General features: G+C 39.2%; 2 protein-coding genes across 4 annotated transcripts in view; one reads left to right on the forward strand and one right to left on the reverse strand.

The window, feature by feature from the left end:
* The window catches only part of YME1L1 (YME1 like 1 ATPase), a 30995-nt gene extending 26904 nt beyond the window's left edge, over nucleotides 1-4091 (reverse strand). The window contains exon 1 of one of the 3 annotated variants that reach the window (XR_456976.1): nucleotides 3891-4083. Coding sequence is in view for 2 of the 3 variants with exons in the window: in XM_007452585.1 (XP_007452647.1) it covers nucleotides 3891-3923 (33 nt within the window). In the remaining variant the exon portion in view is untranslated. Of the gene's footprint in view, nucleotides 1-3890 lie in introns of all 3 variants that reach the window. The other 2 variants (XM_007452585.1, XM_007452584.1) reach the window with 2 other exon arrangements.
* A 951-nt stretch (nucleotides 4092-5042) lies between these two features.
* MASTL (microtubule associated serine/threonine kinase like) overlaps nucleotides 5043-15833 on the forward strand; it is a 35167-nt gene continuing 24376 nt past the window's right edge. The window contains exons 1-4 of the mRNA XM_007452586.1: nucleotides 5043-5234; nucleotides 8359-8496; nucleotides 14375-14514; nucleotides 15188-15276. Coding sequence (XP_007452648.1) covers nucleotides 5073-5234; nucleotides 8359-8496; nucleotides 14375-14514; nucleotides 15188-15276 — 529 coding nt within the window. The 5' untranslated portion in view covers nucleotides 5043-5072. The remainder of the gene's footprint in view (nucleotides 5235-8358; nucleotides 8497-14374; nucleotides 14515-15187; nucleotides 15277-15833) is intronic.

Raw genomic sequence — 15833 nt, forward strand, 5'->3', positions numbered from 1 at the left:
TCCCACGTGCCGCGGAGCGGCTGGGCCCGTGAGCCATGGCCGCTGAGCCTGCGCGTCCCGAGCCTGTGCTCCGCAACGGGAGAGGCAACAACAGCGAGAGGCCCGCAAAAAAAAAAAAAAAAAAAAAAAAAAAAAAAAAAAAAAAAAGAAACAAGTAAGCATATACCCAGAATTTTATACTTTTCAACTTCCCCACTGCACCACCCTAAGTCACCATCATCCATATGTGGATTTTTACAACTGCATCCTAACTTCTCTCCCTGAATCTGCTCTATTAAAGCCAGTCAGATCTCATCACTCCTCTGCTCAAAACCCTCCAATGGCTATTCTCACAATAAAAGCCAACGTCCTAACAACGATGACACAGAAAGCCCTCCCTGGCTCTTCATCACCTCTCCGAATTGATCCACCACTAAGTTCCCCTTCCTTCTCTCTGATCCCACCACCGCATCCCCCTTTCTGTTCCTGGAAAACACCTGGCAGGCCCTCACCTCAAGGACTTTGCACTGCTGTTTATTCCCCTGTCCAGTTAGTCACATAGTTTGCTCTCCCTTCAGTTCTTAACTCACAAGTCATCTTTTCATCTCCCTGGACAACCTATGTAAGATTTCAGCAACCCTCCCCTAAAAAATATTCCTTATTGCCTTCCTCTGCTCTACTTTTTCTTCTTGACATTTTCATTATCTAACACACTTCATATACTTACTTATTTACCTATATATTGTTTACTAGGAACACCAGTTTAAGTCACCTCATTAGTGTAAGTCCAGGTGTGATCCAAAGAGGGGCTTTAAGAATAAAGACACGCCCATCACAGGAAATTTCAAGGGTTTTAGGAGCTCTGTGCCAAGAATTGGGAACAAAGACCAAATAGTTTTTATTTATTATACCACACTCTCCCATTGGGGCATAAGTTTCATGTGGCAAGGGTTTTTTCCCTCTATTTTATTATTTTTCTCTATTTTATTTATAACTTATTTAATATAAACTGTTTTTACATTATACTTCATATAACTTAACACTTTATATTTTATTTTGCTCTACCTTACTTCCTCTATTTCATTCAATACTGTATCCCAGTGCAATAATGCACACAGTAGATGCTAAATAAATACCTGTTGAGTAAATGATTAAATTAAATGGGCTCTTACTATATGTCACATTTTGAACTATGTACTTTACTTATATTATCTCATTTAATCCTCCTAACAACTATAAACATTAGTTACTATTACATTTCTATCACACTTTCTCAGCAAGAAAGTACTATAGGAAGAAGGATTCTAACACAGATAATCTGACTCCAGATTTCACTGAAAGACTTTTCATCCCATGGTTATTGATACAGAAATAAATTCATAACATTGTTTTTTAAATGAAAAAAGCGAGCCGTAAACCTTTATGTAACTTTTTTTTAAAGTATGCATACACATATTTGTGTAGAGTTAAAAGGATGAAAGAACTTATTCTAAAATGTGATCTACTGAGGTGATGAAATTATAGGTGATCTTCCTTATTTATATTTTTCCTTTCAGGATTTTTGGCTATTAGCGTGTATTATTTTTAGAGTCAGAAAAAAACGATAAGCTCTTTTAAAACTTACAAGAATCAAGGAATTCCCTGGCGGTACAGCAGTTAGGACTCCACGCTTTCACTGCTGAGGGCCTGGGTTCAATGTCACAAGCTGTACAGCGTGACCAAAAAACAAGAACAACAAACAAACAAACAAAAAACTATAGGAATCAAATTATTTTAAGATACATATTTTCTGTCTATACATTTTTTGTTTTTGTTTTTGTTTTTTTGGCCTCCCCGTGCGGCTTCTGGGAATTTAGTTCTCCGAGCAGTACTACCTGGGCCCTCAGCGAGAGTGTGAAGTCCTAAACACTGGACCCCCAGGGAATTCCCTGTCTATAACCTTGAAAAGTTTTATTTTAATTAGTTGTACCTCTTCTCATTCAATAAAGAATTTAAACTGCTAAAAGATGGTTTGATCTCTCCTCAATTAAAAGGTTGAACTTCTGTGTCATATAACGGTCCTACGTGAGTCCAGTTAGGACTACCTATAGTACAGAAAATTCCTTCACTACCTCTACCGACATTGCATACCACTAACTCCATTCAGCTAATGATAAATTCTCCTAAAATCGGGTCTTCTTGACATCAATTTCTTGCAGTTCAGTTTCAAAAGGTTTAATATTGTATTCAGCAAGCCAAGTCAAATTCTTTTTCAAACGATTGGTAGGACTCCTCCAGACACCGGTCATCTTGGTAAATAAGACCTACTTGCATCCAGATGATCAAACCCAGAAACACCTCTTTCCATCATCCCTCATGAAACTCTATTCTTTTTTCTTTCTTTCTTTTTTGGCCGCACCACGCGGCTTCTGGGATCTTAGTTTCCCGACTAGGGAGTCCTAACCACTGGACCACCAGGGAATTCCCTCTGTTCTTTTTTCAAAATAAATCTCATCCCCTTCTTTCCATAACCAGTCACCACTTAGCAGTGCATTATCCCTCTCTGGATTACTGCAATAACATCCTAAACTGAAAACATTTCCACTCTGTCCTTCAACATTCTCCACACAGCAAGAAGCCAGAGTAATATATTACTCTGTAATAGACTGTAATGTAAATCTGATCATTTTACTCCTTAACATGCTTAAAAGCATTCAATGGTTTCCAACAAACTTAAAATGAAGCCCAAAGTCCCTTCTTGTAAGACCCTGTATGATCTGCATCATGTCTTCGCCCCAACCTCCTTTCCATCACTGGCCCTTTAATCACCACGCTCTAGCCACACTGGCCTTATTCCTGTTCCTCCAATCAGCTAGGCTTGTCACTATCTCAGAACCTCCAGATGTTCTGTCTACCTGTTCACATCTGTTCACTCTTCATTTGGCTAACTCCTACTCATTTTTTGCTTCATATCATCAAGATTCCACATTTGCTTTGTTCACCTAGCACATTACTGATGCCCAATAACTAACCACTTTATTTTTTATTACCCCACCAGTATTAGCAAAATTCAAAACAAAACAAAAGAAAAGGGAGTGCAGGTTACACAGAGGAACATAATTATATGCTTTAACCAAGAAACTAAAGAACGTCAAAAATTATTTTTAAAACGGAATGTTTTCAAAAATTGTTTATTTGCAAAACTGTGAAGAACTCTCAAAAAAAAAATCTAAATGTCACCATCAAAAAAGATTTTTAACTGAACTAAGAACAAAACATTGTCACCGGTGATTACTCCTGAAAGAAGAATTAAAAATAAAAACGCTTGGAAATCTTTTTTCTCTGCCCTTTTGCTTCTAAAATGAAAAGATGGGGAGGAGGCTGAATCAAAATTTTAAGTGCAAGCAGTCAATAACTTAAATATATCAATATATATTTATTACTTTTGGTCAAAAAAAGAGAGAAAGCATTCATAGAAGATTATTCAAACTTTTATAGCATGTTTGGGTTAAATTCCATTTAAAATAAAGAGTAGAGAATCGGGGCTGTTTAGACGAAAGTCTTTTAAGAGGAGGAAGGATGGAAAAGAAACATCACTTGCTCCCTTTACATCTACGGCAGACGTTTCCCCTGCCCCCTCCCCACCCCCACCCCAGAAGGTCTAGCACTGAACAATGCCTGATGGATTCTGTAGCAAAAATTCCACGCAATCAAATCGATAAGCCAAGGTCTCCATCACGCTCGTATTTTGCTTCTGCTTCATCGTCAGCCATTTACTCTCAGCTTCGCCCCGATCCCTTCTCAACCCCAGGACTCCAACTGGATTAAACGCTTCCCTCCTACGATCCCTTAAGAGAAACCACTTCCAAGAAACGCAAACGGCAAACGCGGGCAGGGCGGGGGGAGAAAAATGGACTGGATGCCGGACCCACCTGGGGCTGAACGGTGCTCGACAGGGAAAACATCTTCTCCAGGCCGTCAGCGACCTCACCCGCCTGCCGAAACTGTCCCTCTTGTCCACGGCCCGGCGGGGAGGCGCTGAGCCCGTTTTTTCCCCTTCTTTTCTCTCCCCTCTCGCCCTCACTCTTCCTAGAAACGGAAAATGGCCTCCCCTCCCTACAGCTGCTGCAAATACAGACAATCTGCCCCAGAAGGCAAGGCGCTAACGCAACAGTACTTCCGGGGCAGGTGAGGCCGCCACCCAGGGGCGTGCGTTAACGCTCCGCCTTTTCGGGGGCAGCTGACGCCTCCCAAGGTAGTTCACGTTCACGTTGAGTAATGCAGGCGCCGGAGCCCCAAAGCTCATTGGCTGTAGTTTTCTTTTTAAAGGGGAAAGACACGGACCCTGTTAAAATCTTTCTCCAGCTTTGTTATCAATGCTTACAATATATTCTCCTGTTCTGACTGGGCCTTGAGCTATGATAATCTCTTTTGCTACAATTAAGTGCTCTTTATCTTCCCCACAATAAATAAAAAGCTCTTCCTATTTCAGATAGGCAAGTTACATCCTGTTAAAATGTCAAATTACAGGACCAGTCATGCGCATCCTGCTCATCCAGTTTCTCCACATTCTGTGATTTCACTGGCCATTGTTTCACGGACCAGACCGAACTGGTTTACGTTTCTCCCGCGGGTGGGAGGCCGTAAAGGAGTTTAAAAAACAAAACAAAAAAAAGTGGGATGAGGGCCGGGTCCCACCAGCCTCGTTTGGAGGTCGGGAGAAAACTCTTCAGATCCCTCGATTCAGAGTCAAGCCCCCGTAATCCCTTTCCCCGTCTGCCAAGAACTATTTGTGCCGCCCCCTATCACTACAAACGAGGTTCGTGAGCCGCTGTCACCCTGGAAGAGTCTGGTTGGTTCAAGAATTTCCCAGCTGCCCCGCCTTCACGTTCATTGGCTTCTGCGTCAACACAGAGCAAGTGACAGGGGCGGGGCCGCACTGGATTGGGCGTGGCGTGCGCAGCGACGGGATGACATCACGGCCGGAGAGCGGCGTGGGCGGAGCCTCGCTTTGAAACCAGTTGGCGGGAGTTGCGGCTCCGGAAGGGCTCTTGGGCGCTGACGGAGACTTGCATCCGGGCTGGCCTGCTGTGGAGACCACCGCCGGCGGCGAGATGGAGGGTGGAGGAGGCACGCCGACAGGGGAGTTCGTGAATAGGATCCCGGTGCCACGACCTCCCTCCATTGAAGAGTTCACCATAGTGAAGCCCATTAGCCGCGGCGCCTTCGGGAAGGTGTATCTGGGGCAGAAAGGCAACAGGTTGTACGCGGTGAAGGTAAGAGTCAAGGAATAAAGAAAGCGAAAGAGGCCGGCCCTTGGGCCCTCCTTCCCGCCCCCCGAACTTGGCAGGCCCCAGGGCCGCTGGAACGACTAGACGGGTGCCTGGCTCGCTGAAACCTCCGGAGCCCTGTGGGATAACTTCTCACTTGGGGTGACAGCGCGGGCAAGTCGGTGCCACCTCTGCCCCGCCCTTCTCTTCGCACCGCGAACGCTTAGGAGACGCCAGAACTTCTGAATCATTTTTACTAATTTGGGCTTTACCAGGATTAGGGTTGAAACTTTAAATTTGAAACAGTTATTTCCATATTATATTTTAATTCTATCAGTTTGACAGATTCATTTTTTTATTGAGATGTAACTGACATTTACTAGTTTCAGGTGTACAACATAATGATTATTTGTCTATGGTGAAGTGATCTCCACAATGTCTAGTTAACAAACATCATGACACAGCTACAAATTTTTTTTCTTGTGATGAGAACTTTTAAGATCTCTCTCAGCAGCTTTCAAATATACAATGTAGGATTAACTGTAGTCAGCATGCTGTGATGTAGATTAACTTCTGACCTATATGCCCAAAAGATCTCATTAAACCCCACTTTTCTCTTCATTCTATAAATCTAGAATGTACTTATATTTAAACACGGAGCTGAAATATGTCCCAAATCACTCCTTTATCCTTGCAGTAGTATATATCATTCCAAAACATTCAAGAGCTTTCAATATATTTGAAGCTGTTCTGGCCACTCTTGATTCTCATCCACTCCCATAGTTTCAGATTACTCACATCTCAGCACTGAGTGATGGTGATAAAGGAAAGAAGCCAGCAGTCTGATGCAGTTTCAACTTCCTGTCGGACATTGTTGTGTGAATATCTAGCAGGCACCTCGGAATTGTGCTTGCCTAGCTTCGAACAATCCTCTCCACCTAACTGCCTCCTGTGTTCCTTCTCTCCATGTAATAATACCACCATTTCTGTCATTCAGCTAGAAACTTCAGTCATTTTAACTTTTCTCTAGTTCATCTGTATATTCTCTCTCTCAACTAGGCCTGTCAATTCTGTCTCATATTCATTCGTATTACCCCTTCCATTCCATTCCCAAGTCTGCCCAAGTACAGGACTTCATTTTTTCCATTTCTTTTTTTCTTCTTTCCCTTTCTTTCTTTCTTTCTCTTTCTAAAAGTACAATTCAGTTTTTAGTAAATTAAATATAGAGTAACCATGACCACATTCCAATTTTAGAACATTCCCATCACCCTGAAAAGACCTCTCTTGCTCATCTGCAATGTCTCCCCCACTTAACACCCCTAGCCCCAGGTAATCATCAGTCTACTTTCTATCACTATAGGTTTGCCTTTTCTGGACATTGCGTATAAATGGAATCATGAAATATATGGTCTTTTGCATCTGGCTTTTTTCACTTGACATGATGTTTTTAAGGTTCATCAGGCCTTTATTTCTATACCTAGTCTATTGGAACAGGCCCCTAACTGGAATCACTATTTTATTCCTTTGGCTGTGCCATGCAAGCTAAAGTCCAAACTCCTTAGAAAAGCAGTCATGCTCCAAGTTCTGGCTCTAAGCTTCCACTGTATCTTCTACATATTCTATGTTCTAGCCACTCCAGACATTTGGCTAGTCCTTGAATGCTGTGTATTGTCTTGCTTCCAAATTTGTTTATTCTGTTTCCTCCTTAAGTGCCTTCCTTCCACCCTTCTCTGCTCTTCTCCACCTATGTTATTTATGTATTAAGGTTCATCTTAGCCCCCCTTCAAGCCTCTCCTGACCTTTCAGACCCACCCTATTGAAATTAATTCTCTCTTGCTTCATATGTTCCCAAGATTTTTTGCGTTTCCTTCTATTATACTAACCAGTCACTATTAGCTGTTGAAATGAAAACACCAATACACTTTTTGATAAGTACTTGTGAATATCCGCTTTGTGTGTAGAGTCTGTGTACAGTGGTAACAAAACGAACATGCCCTCATAGAACTTGCAATCTAGTGGAATGATAGGTGAAATCATGTTTCAGACTGGCTTTGTCAGTTTCCCTTGTTTTCTTATGGAAAGGCTCTAAGGCAGGAATTTACAGCGTATTAATGATTTTATTACATGTTCTATTGAATCTTTGGAAGAAATATGCCTTTTTTTGACTTGTAATCTTCCTGAGAATTGATCTCAATGTTACTAACTATTCAGTTTAGTGCTCCAATATTTTTTTAAATTTATTTATTTTTGGCTGCGTTGGGTCTTCGTTGCTGTGCACGGGCTTTTCTCTAGTTGCGGCAAGCAGGGGCTACTCTGTTGCGGTGCGCGGGCTTCTCACTGCGGTGCTTTCTCTTTGTTGCGGAGCACGGGTTCTGCGTGCGTGGGCTTCGATAGTTGTGGCTCGCGGGCTCAGTAGTTGTGACTTGCAGGCTCAGTAGCTGTGGCGCACAGGCTTAGTTGCTCCGCGGCATGTGGGATCTTTCCGGACCAGGAATCGAACCTGTGTCCCCTGCATTGGCTGGCAGATTCTTATCCACTGTGCCACCAGGGAAGCCCTAGTGCTCCAATTTTAATGTAGATTATAGTTTTGCTTCCATACCAGTTACCTTGAGATTTAAAAAGAGTAGTTAGTTATTTTCTATAACACAGCATCAGAGACTATTAAGTTTCAGTAAACTAACCATTTTTAAGAAAAATTTTTCCCAGGCAAACAAACATACATTCTTCCTCTTTCTGTTTCTATTTCCATCCATCAAAGAACCAGAAATTTAAAAAAATGAATTAGCTACTATTTCTCTATGCCTACATTCCTGATTATCTGGGGACGTATTAGGAACATTACTATCTTTTGGCTTAGTCAGGGAGCATTTGCTTACATCTTTTTCCTTATCAAAAGGGATGTGATACTTTTGCCACTTGATACCAAGATAAGCAGTTCTATGTTAAAGAAAGTTTTGTTTTGTTTTCACCATATTAGCTGTTTTTCTAGCAGAGTTTCCCGCTGGCAATGTGAGGTCCAAACAGCATCTGTGTTTTCTCTCTCTGATTGTTTTCATGATGGCAACTTGGAAACCTGAGAATACTTTGTCATAAAAAATAAAATGGTTGTGTGTATTGTTACGTACTACAGGTTGTCAAAAAAGCAGACATGATCAACAAAAATATGACTCATCAAGTACAAGCTGAGAGGGATGCCCTGGCCCTAAGCAAAAGTCCTTTCATTGTGCATTTGTACTATTCACTGCAGTCAGCAAACAATGTCTACTTGGTGAGTAAATAACTTGACATTTTCTCTTCATTCAGGAATCACTGAACCCAGTGACTTAAGAATTACAGTCTCTGGGTTCAGAGTACCTGGGTTTGAATTCCAGATCTTGCACTTACTAGCTTTATGACCTTGGCCAAGTTACCTTACCTGTTCTGTTAGTTAGGGTTCTCAGGGAAAAAGAACAATAGAGTGTGTGTGTGTGTGTGTGTGTGTGTGTTTCTGTCTGCCTGTGTCTGTGTGTGCATGTGTGTATGTGTGTGTGTGTGTGTGTGTGTGTAGAGAGAGGGGGATTTATTTTAGGGAATTGCCCTACATGGTTATGGTGCAAGCAAGTCCAAAATCTGCAGGGTAGGCCAGCAGGCTGTAGACTCCAGGAAGAGTTGATGTTGCAGCTCAAGCTCAAAGGCAGTGAAGAGGTAGAATTCCCTCCTCTTTGGAGGAGAAAGAGATGACACCTCAATTTTTTTTCTCTTCAGCTGATTTGGATAAGGCCCTCCCACATGATGGAGGGTAATCAGCTTTTACTCAAACTCTAATGGTTTAGATGTTAATCTTGTCTAAAAAATACCTTCACAGCAACATTTAGATCAGTGTTTTTTGTTTGTTTGTTTGTTTGTTTTTTGCAGTATGGGCCTCTTGCTGCTGTGGCCTCTTCCGTTGCAGAGCACAGGCTCTGAATGCGCAGGCTCAGCAGCCATGGCTCACTGGTCCAGCTGCTCCGCGGCATGTGGGATCCTCCCGGACCGGGGCACGAACCCGTGTCCCCTGCATCGGCAGGCGGACTCTCAACCACTGCGCCACCAGGGAAGCCCTAGATCAGTGTTTGACCAAATATCTGGGTACCATGGCTTAGCCAAGTTGACACATAAAATGAACTATCACACCTCAGTTTCTCCATTTGCAAAATGGACATAATAATAGTACCTATCTCAAAGGTTGTTATGAAATTTCAATAGGTTGATATAAACTATGTAGAACAGTGTGTGGCACAGAGTGCTACAAATATTTGCTAAGTAAAGGATGCATAATAGAAATACTACATAAAGCTTGGGATATAATAAGGAAAGATTTAGGGAAGTGGTGGATTTGTGGTGTATGGACTTAGAGAGTTGCTTGCTTTTCATTTAACACAGCAGCTTACACTTTTAATTCTAATGAGGAATTTGGGTGGGGGCAGGAAGAGGTGAGGATGGTAGGTGTTTTGACTTCAAGTTCTAGAGGTTCTTCTGACTTCAGAGACAGTGTGTGGATTAAATGTTTGGTAACTCCAATAGCTTCTGTTTAGTGTAAACTTTACATCTTTTAAGCCAATAGTTGGCAAACTGGCCCATAGGCCAAAGAGCACGGGCTCTAGGCACACGGGCTCAGTAGTTGTGGCGCACGGGGTTGTTGCTCCGTGGCATGTGGGATCTTCCCGGACCAGGGATCGAACCCATCTCCCCTGCAATGGCAGGTGAATTCTTAACCACTGTGCCACCAGGGAAGTCCCTACTATAATATTTTTGAATTATTATTCCTGAAATCAGATAGGCGGCCATATCTTGTCTACTAACTTCATCACTGGTTTAGATCCTTGATATTTAAAGTGTGTCCACAGACAAGCAGTATCAGCATCGTCTGAGAGCTTGTTACAAATGCAGAATCTCAAGCTGCACTCCAAATCTGCTGAATCAGAACGTGATTTTGTTTGTTTGTTTTTTGTTTTTTCTCCATGCTGTGTGGCATGTGGGATCTTAGTTCCCCGACCAGGGATCGAACCCGCACCCCATGCAACGGAAGTGCGAGTCTTAACCACTGGACTGCCAGGGAATTTCCCAGACTGTGAATTTTAACAAGATCCCCAGGCATGTTAAAGTTTGAGAAGCACTGGCTTAGACAAAAGATTTCCTAGAAATCAAAGCTACTTTGAGACAAAAAGATAAAGTATGACTAAACTTAGCCACAATAACAACAAATAATTGATTACTACTTTCCAGGTACTATGCTGAGTACAAGGAACATAAAGATGGAAATGTTTATTACGGGAACGTTCAAACATATACAAAAATTGAAAGATTACTATAATAAACTCCCATATATCATCATCCAAGTTCACCAGTTGGCAACACTTCACCAAATTTGTTTAATCCATTCCAACCCCTCCACCAACCTTTCATGTAATGGTCTTGGCATCCTGTGATTGAATGCCTCGATTCTTTATTTTTTTTTTAAACATCTTTACTGGAGTATAATTGCTTTACAATGGTGTGTTAGTTTCTGCTTTATAACAAAGTGAATCAGCTATACATACATACATACATATATATATATATATCCCCATATCTCCTACCTTTTGCATCTCACTCCAACCCTCCCTATACCACCCCTCTAGGTGGTCACAAAGCACCAAGGTGATCTCCCTGTGCTATGTGGCAGCTTCCCACTAGCTATCTATTTTACATTTGGTAGTGTATATATGTACATGCCACTCTCTCACTTCATCCCAGCTTACCCTTCCCCCTTCCCATGTTCTCAAGTCCATTCAATATGTCTGCATCTTTATTCCTGTCCTGCCCATAGGTTTTCAGAACCTTTTTTTTTTTTTTTTTAAGATTCCATATATATGTGTTAGCATATGGTATATGTTTTTCTCTTTCTGACTTACTTCACTCTGCATGATAGTCTCTAGGTCCATCCACCACACTACAAATGACTCAATTTCGTTTTTTTTTTTTATGTCTGACTAATATTCCATTGTATATATGTGCCACATCTTCTTTATCCATTTCTTTATTTTTTTTTTAAACATCTTTACTGGAGTATAATTGCTTTACAATGGTGTGTTAGTTTCTGCTTTATAACAAAGTGAATCAGCTATACATACATACATACATATATATATATATATATATATATATATACACACACACACACACACACATATGCGTCTCCCTCCCACCCTCCCTATCCCACCCCTCTAGGTGGTCACAAAGCACTGAGCTGATCTCCCTGTGCTATGTGGCTGCTTCTCATTAGCTATCTATTTTACATTTGGTAGTGTATATATGTCCATGCCACTCTCTCACTTCATCCCAGCTTACCCTAATGCCTGGATTCTTTATTAAGGTTTTCAAAATGATGATTTTAAAAAATTCTATTATTCCTTCAGCTTTTATTAGCTGGAATTCATCTATAAAGAACTTTCCCTTATTATCTATTTCATTGCTCTGAAATACAGCTTGTCTAAGGAAGGCAGAATAAATGCTTGATTCTTTCCCTTTCATCACCAGTTTTCAGAAGTGCAACCTCTAAATAAGTGTGTTTTTTAAAGTATCTTTATGAATTCATGGAATGTTGTAGTTTTGATGTGTTTTAATCCATCGCAGTCATTTTTTTCTGTGTTTAAATTGTCCCATCTTTAGTGAGTGGGAGCCCCTTCAGTTCATTTCTTTGTCTTTTTATACTATCCTAGTATTCTGATAGCTTCCTTGCTTTCTGGCATGACAAGATAGTTAAGGCTCATTTTGCAAATGTCCTGAACTAGATCTAGGCAAGGAGGTCTAGCTCCTTTTGGGGAAATAGTGTCTAGAGACCGTGATCTAGGAGGTAGTGATTAGAAAAGTTCATTGCCACTAGGTTGTCATTCCTTTTAGGCACTCTCAGTGGACAGACTAGGAAACACACATTTTTATAGAAAAATATATCACGAGTTCATGCTGATATTTCCAGGTCAAAGGAAAATTACAGAATTTTTACTTAACATTTTTGAAAAATATATAAAATATAAAAATATTTTGAAAATATTTGTATTCTTTCACCCTGAGAATCTGGGTTCCTAACTATATCTATATATCTATATCTATATCTATATCTATATCTATATGCATATAGTATTTTCAACATAGCAATACCAGTATTGTTTTCCTAACACTAAAACAACTGGATTCAATTTAGGATTTCTCTGCAATTCTTTTTGCCCTTATGATGTATGTACTATCAAGATTCTGTTCTCTGAAGTCACTTGAAATAATTCTGTGTGGTTATGAAACTTGAGATAGTGTAAAGTTCATTCATTCCCCTTTTGTATCAGAGATTTCTACTCGAAAAGGGAATCCATAAAAATACTAGAAGAAAACTGATGTGATTATTTTAATAGAATGGTGCACATCTTACTAAGTGAAAAATAAAGCCTACTTTGACACAAAATACCATATATATGGTCAGTAAGAAAGGGTAAATACCCCAATAGAAAAATAGGCAAAGAATACAAGTGATTCAGAGAAGAAATATGAAAGACTAAAAGCAGTGTAAAGGTGCTAAATCTCCCTAAAAGTAAATAAACATTTAAACAAGTTCATTGTTTCTTCCTTAGATTGACAAAAAATATTGATAATCATTGTTGATGAGGGTGTGAGAAAACAAGCATTCTCATGAGCTCAAATACAGTTATGTTTGCTTATTTCCCTACTAATAAATTATAATCGTTAAGTGCATCAGTTACATTTTATTCATGCTATATTCCCCATGCTAGCACAGTTTTTGTGCTTAGTAATGTTTTAATGATTCATACCATCAACAAATATTAACTAACCTCTGTGTACCAGGGAAGTGATTGCCTTAAAGAGGAAAGAAATGACTTATATTATCAAGTCCTTAGTAGGCAATATTTTATAGCTTGAAACTATAGAAAATTTTGAGAATAATGACTAGTACATGTAGAAGGATTAATAGAGCTTTGCAGCCTCATAGCAGTAATGAATTCAGGCAAGAATCATGTGTAGTCATATGATGCTAAAATCATTGCTTGAAAGTTTGTTGGGGAAAGAGGGTATTTACATAGTTTCAAAGTATCTTCCCCAGATTGCCTATTAATTACAAAGGGGAGAAAATACTTCTTCAGTGGAGAAACCTGGAAGTCACCACCTTAACTAAGTCATCAAAGTTAACATTACCAGGAATGGAACACACTAATATTTAGCAGTCTCATCTGGTGGAAGTCACTAAGAAGTACTCAACGTCGATTTTGTAGTATTCCTGCCCAAAATTCATAACCTGAATTGAATCATAAGGAAATAATCAGATGTCATGAAAGACTGTCCCATACCCCATCCAGTACCCTGCCAAAAAAAGGCAAAAAATTATTCCAGATTAAAGGAGATGAAAGAGATATGACAACTAAATCTCATGCATGGTCCTGGCCTGGGCATGAGAGATGAGGAGAGAGGCCATCAGGAACAATATTGGGGTAATCAGAGAAATTTGAATACAGACTATGCAACAGGAATAGCATTATTTTAGCACTAAATTCCATGCATTTTATTATGCTATAGTTACATAAGAATGACCTTGTTGGGAGATACATGATGACCTCTTCAACTTTATTGAGTTAGCCAAAATTTTAAAGTTATAGATTAATACCAGTTGCTAATGTCGCCATATTTTTTTAAATTAAACTGTTTAATCTGAACAAAAATACATGCATGTAAGGTATTTATGTTAATGATGTTAATAATTGTGTTATGTTTATTATGTAACATAGTCATGTTAATGATTAGCATAAATATTCATTTTAATATTCATTTATGTGGAGAGGAAGAAAGCAAATGTGGCAAAGTGCTAACGATGGGCGAATGTAGATGGAGAGAATATGAGAAGTCATCCTGCTCTTCTCACACCTTTTCTGTATGTCTGAATTTTTGTTCAGACTGAACAGTTTAATTTAAATTTTAAAAAGTATATGGCAGTATGAGTAAACCTGGTATTGATGTGTACTGAGTGACACCAAGAAAATGTGTCTTATAGGACCATGCTAAAAATGCATAACCGTAATGCTCAAATAAGATATTTTTAAAGTAGTCATATTGGTTTTATTTTGCAATATTTATATTCCTTTCGACAGGTAATGGAGTATCTCATAGGTGGAGATGTCAAGTCTCTCTTACACATATATGGTTATTTTGATGAAGAGATGGCTGTGAAATATATTTCTGAAGTGGCATTGGCTCTAGACTATCTTCATAGACATGGAATCATCCACAGGTAAAGACTGACTTTTCTCCAAACTATTACTTAAAGCACAAGTAATCAAATTATGTATTAAATATTTGAGTCTTAAATATTTGCATAACCCCACATATCTGGGTTATCTAAAGTTTAGTAGTAACTTGTGTGAGTTTAGAAATTATATCAACTCTTCTTTCATCTCCCTGTGTGTTTTAAATATGTTGCTTTGTCTTCGGGTATCCCATTTTGTGGAGAATATTGAATCTTTTTTCCACTCCTTTAGCTGTACGTCATATAAAAGTGCTATATGTTATAATGCCAGCTGATTTACAGTGTTTTGCTCTTTGCAAAGAAAGGTTAAGTGGCTCTTTTCGATTAAGGCTTAATCTCACCCTCCTTGAAAGAGGTAAACATGATTTTGACCTGGCTTGAGGTTTATTTTACCTAATGAAGTTTATTTATTTTAATAGAATATGTAATGAATAATGCCAAAGATAATCTAGCATTAAATAGTTAACTTTCTTGTAGATTCAGATATACAAAATATAGTTTGCTTTTGAGAGTTGTTTTCTGCACTTTCAAAGCCACCAATGAGAGAAAATAAGTCGGGTTTGATTGTTCTGTAACTTTCTGGTTTTTTTCGCTGGTAATTCTAAAATCAACACTACATCTTTTTTAGTTATCTGCTCTTTGTTTTTTATATGTGCAGGGATTTGAAACCAGACAATATGCTTATTTCTAATGAAGGTCACATTAAACTAACAGATTTTGGCCTTTCCAAAGTTACTTTGAATAGAGGTAAGAAGCACAGCAAGTAAGTACCTTTTAAAAAATCCAACACATTTTAGACACTACATTTCATTAACTTATACTGTTTTCTTTGTTAGTTTATAATGAATAAAATTTGATGATTATTTTTTTCTGCAATAGGCTAAAAAGGTATACTGGTATTTTCAATCAATTAAAGATGAAAACGGATTAACTAATCTTATATCCTCAAAGGTCCTTGAAGATCTTTGGATCTTCAAAGAGGAACTGACAGTTTCTGTTCTTCCAAATTTTTATCCCTACTGAAACTAGTGCTGACCAATTAAACATCAGTAAAATGACTGAAATAACTACATGATAGACAACTAATACCTAAAGAAATTATTCAAATATACATGACCACCACCTTGATAAACAAAGGACAAAGAATATAAACACAGAATTCACAAATACATATATATGGGGGTATGTTAATTTCACTTCTCGTAGCACTAGAAATGCTAATTTAAAAAAGTAATAAATGGGGGCTTCCCTGGTGGCGCAGTGCTTGAGAGTCCGCCTGCCGATGCAGGAGACGCGGGTTCGTG

This window comes from Lipotes vexillifer, unplaced genomic scaffold (genome assembly GCF_000442215.2).
Source record: "Lipotes vexillifer unplaced genomic scaffold, Lipotes_vexillifer_v1.1 scaffold628, whole genome shotgun sequence".
Classification (NCBI taxonomy): domain Eukaryota; kingdom Metazoa; phylum Chordata; class Mammalia; order Artiodactyla; family Lipotidae; genus Lipotes; species Lipotes vexillifer.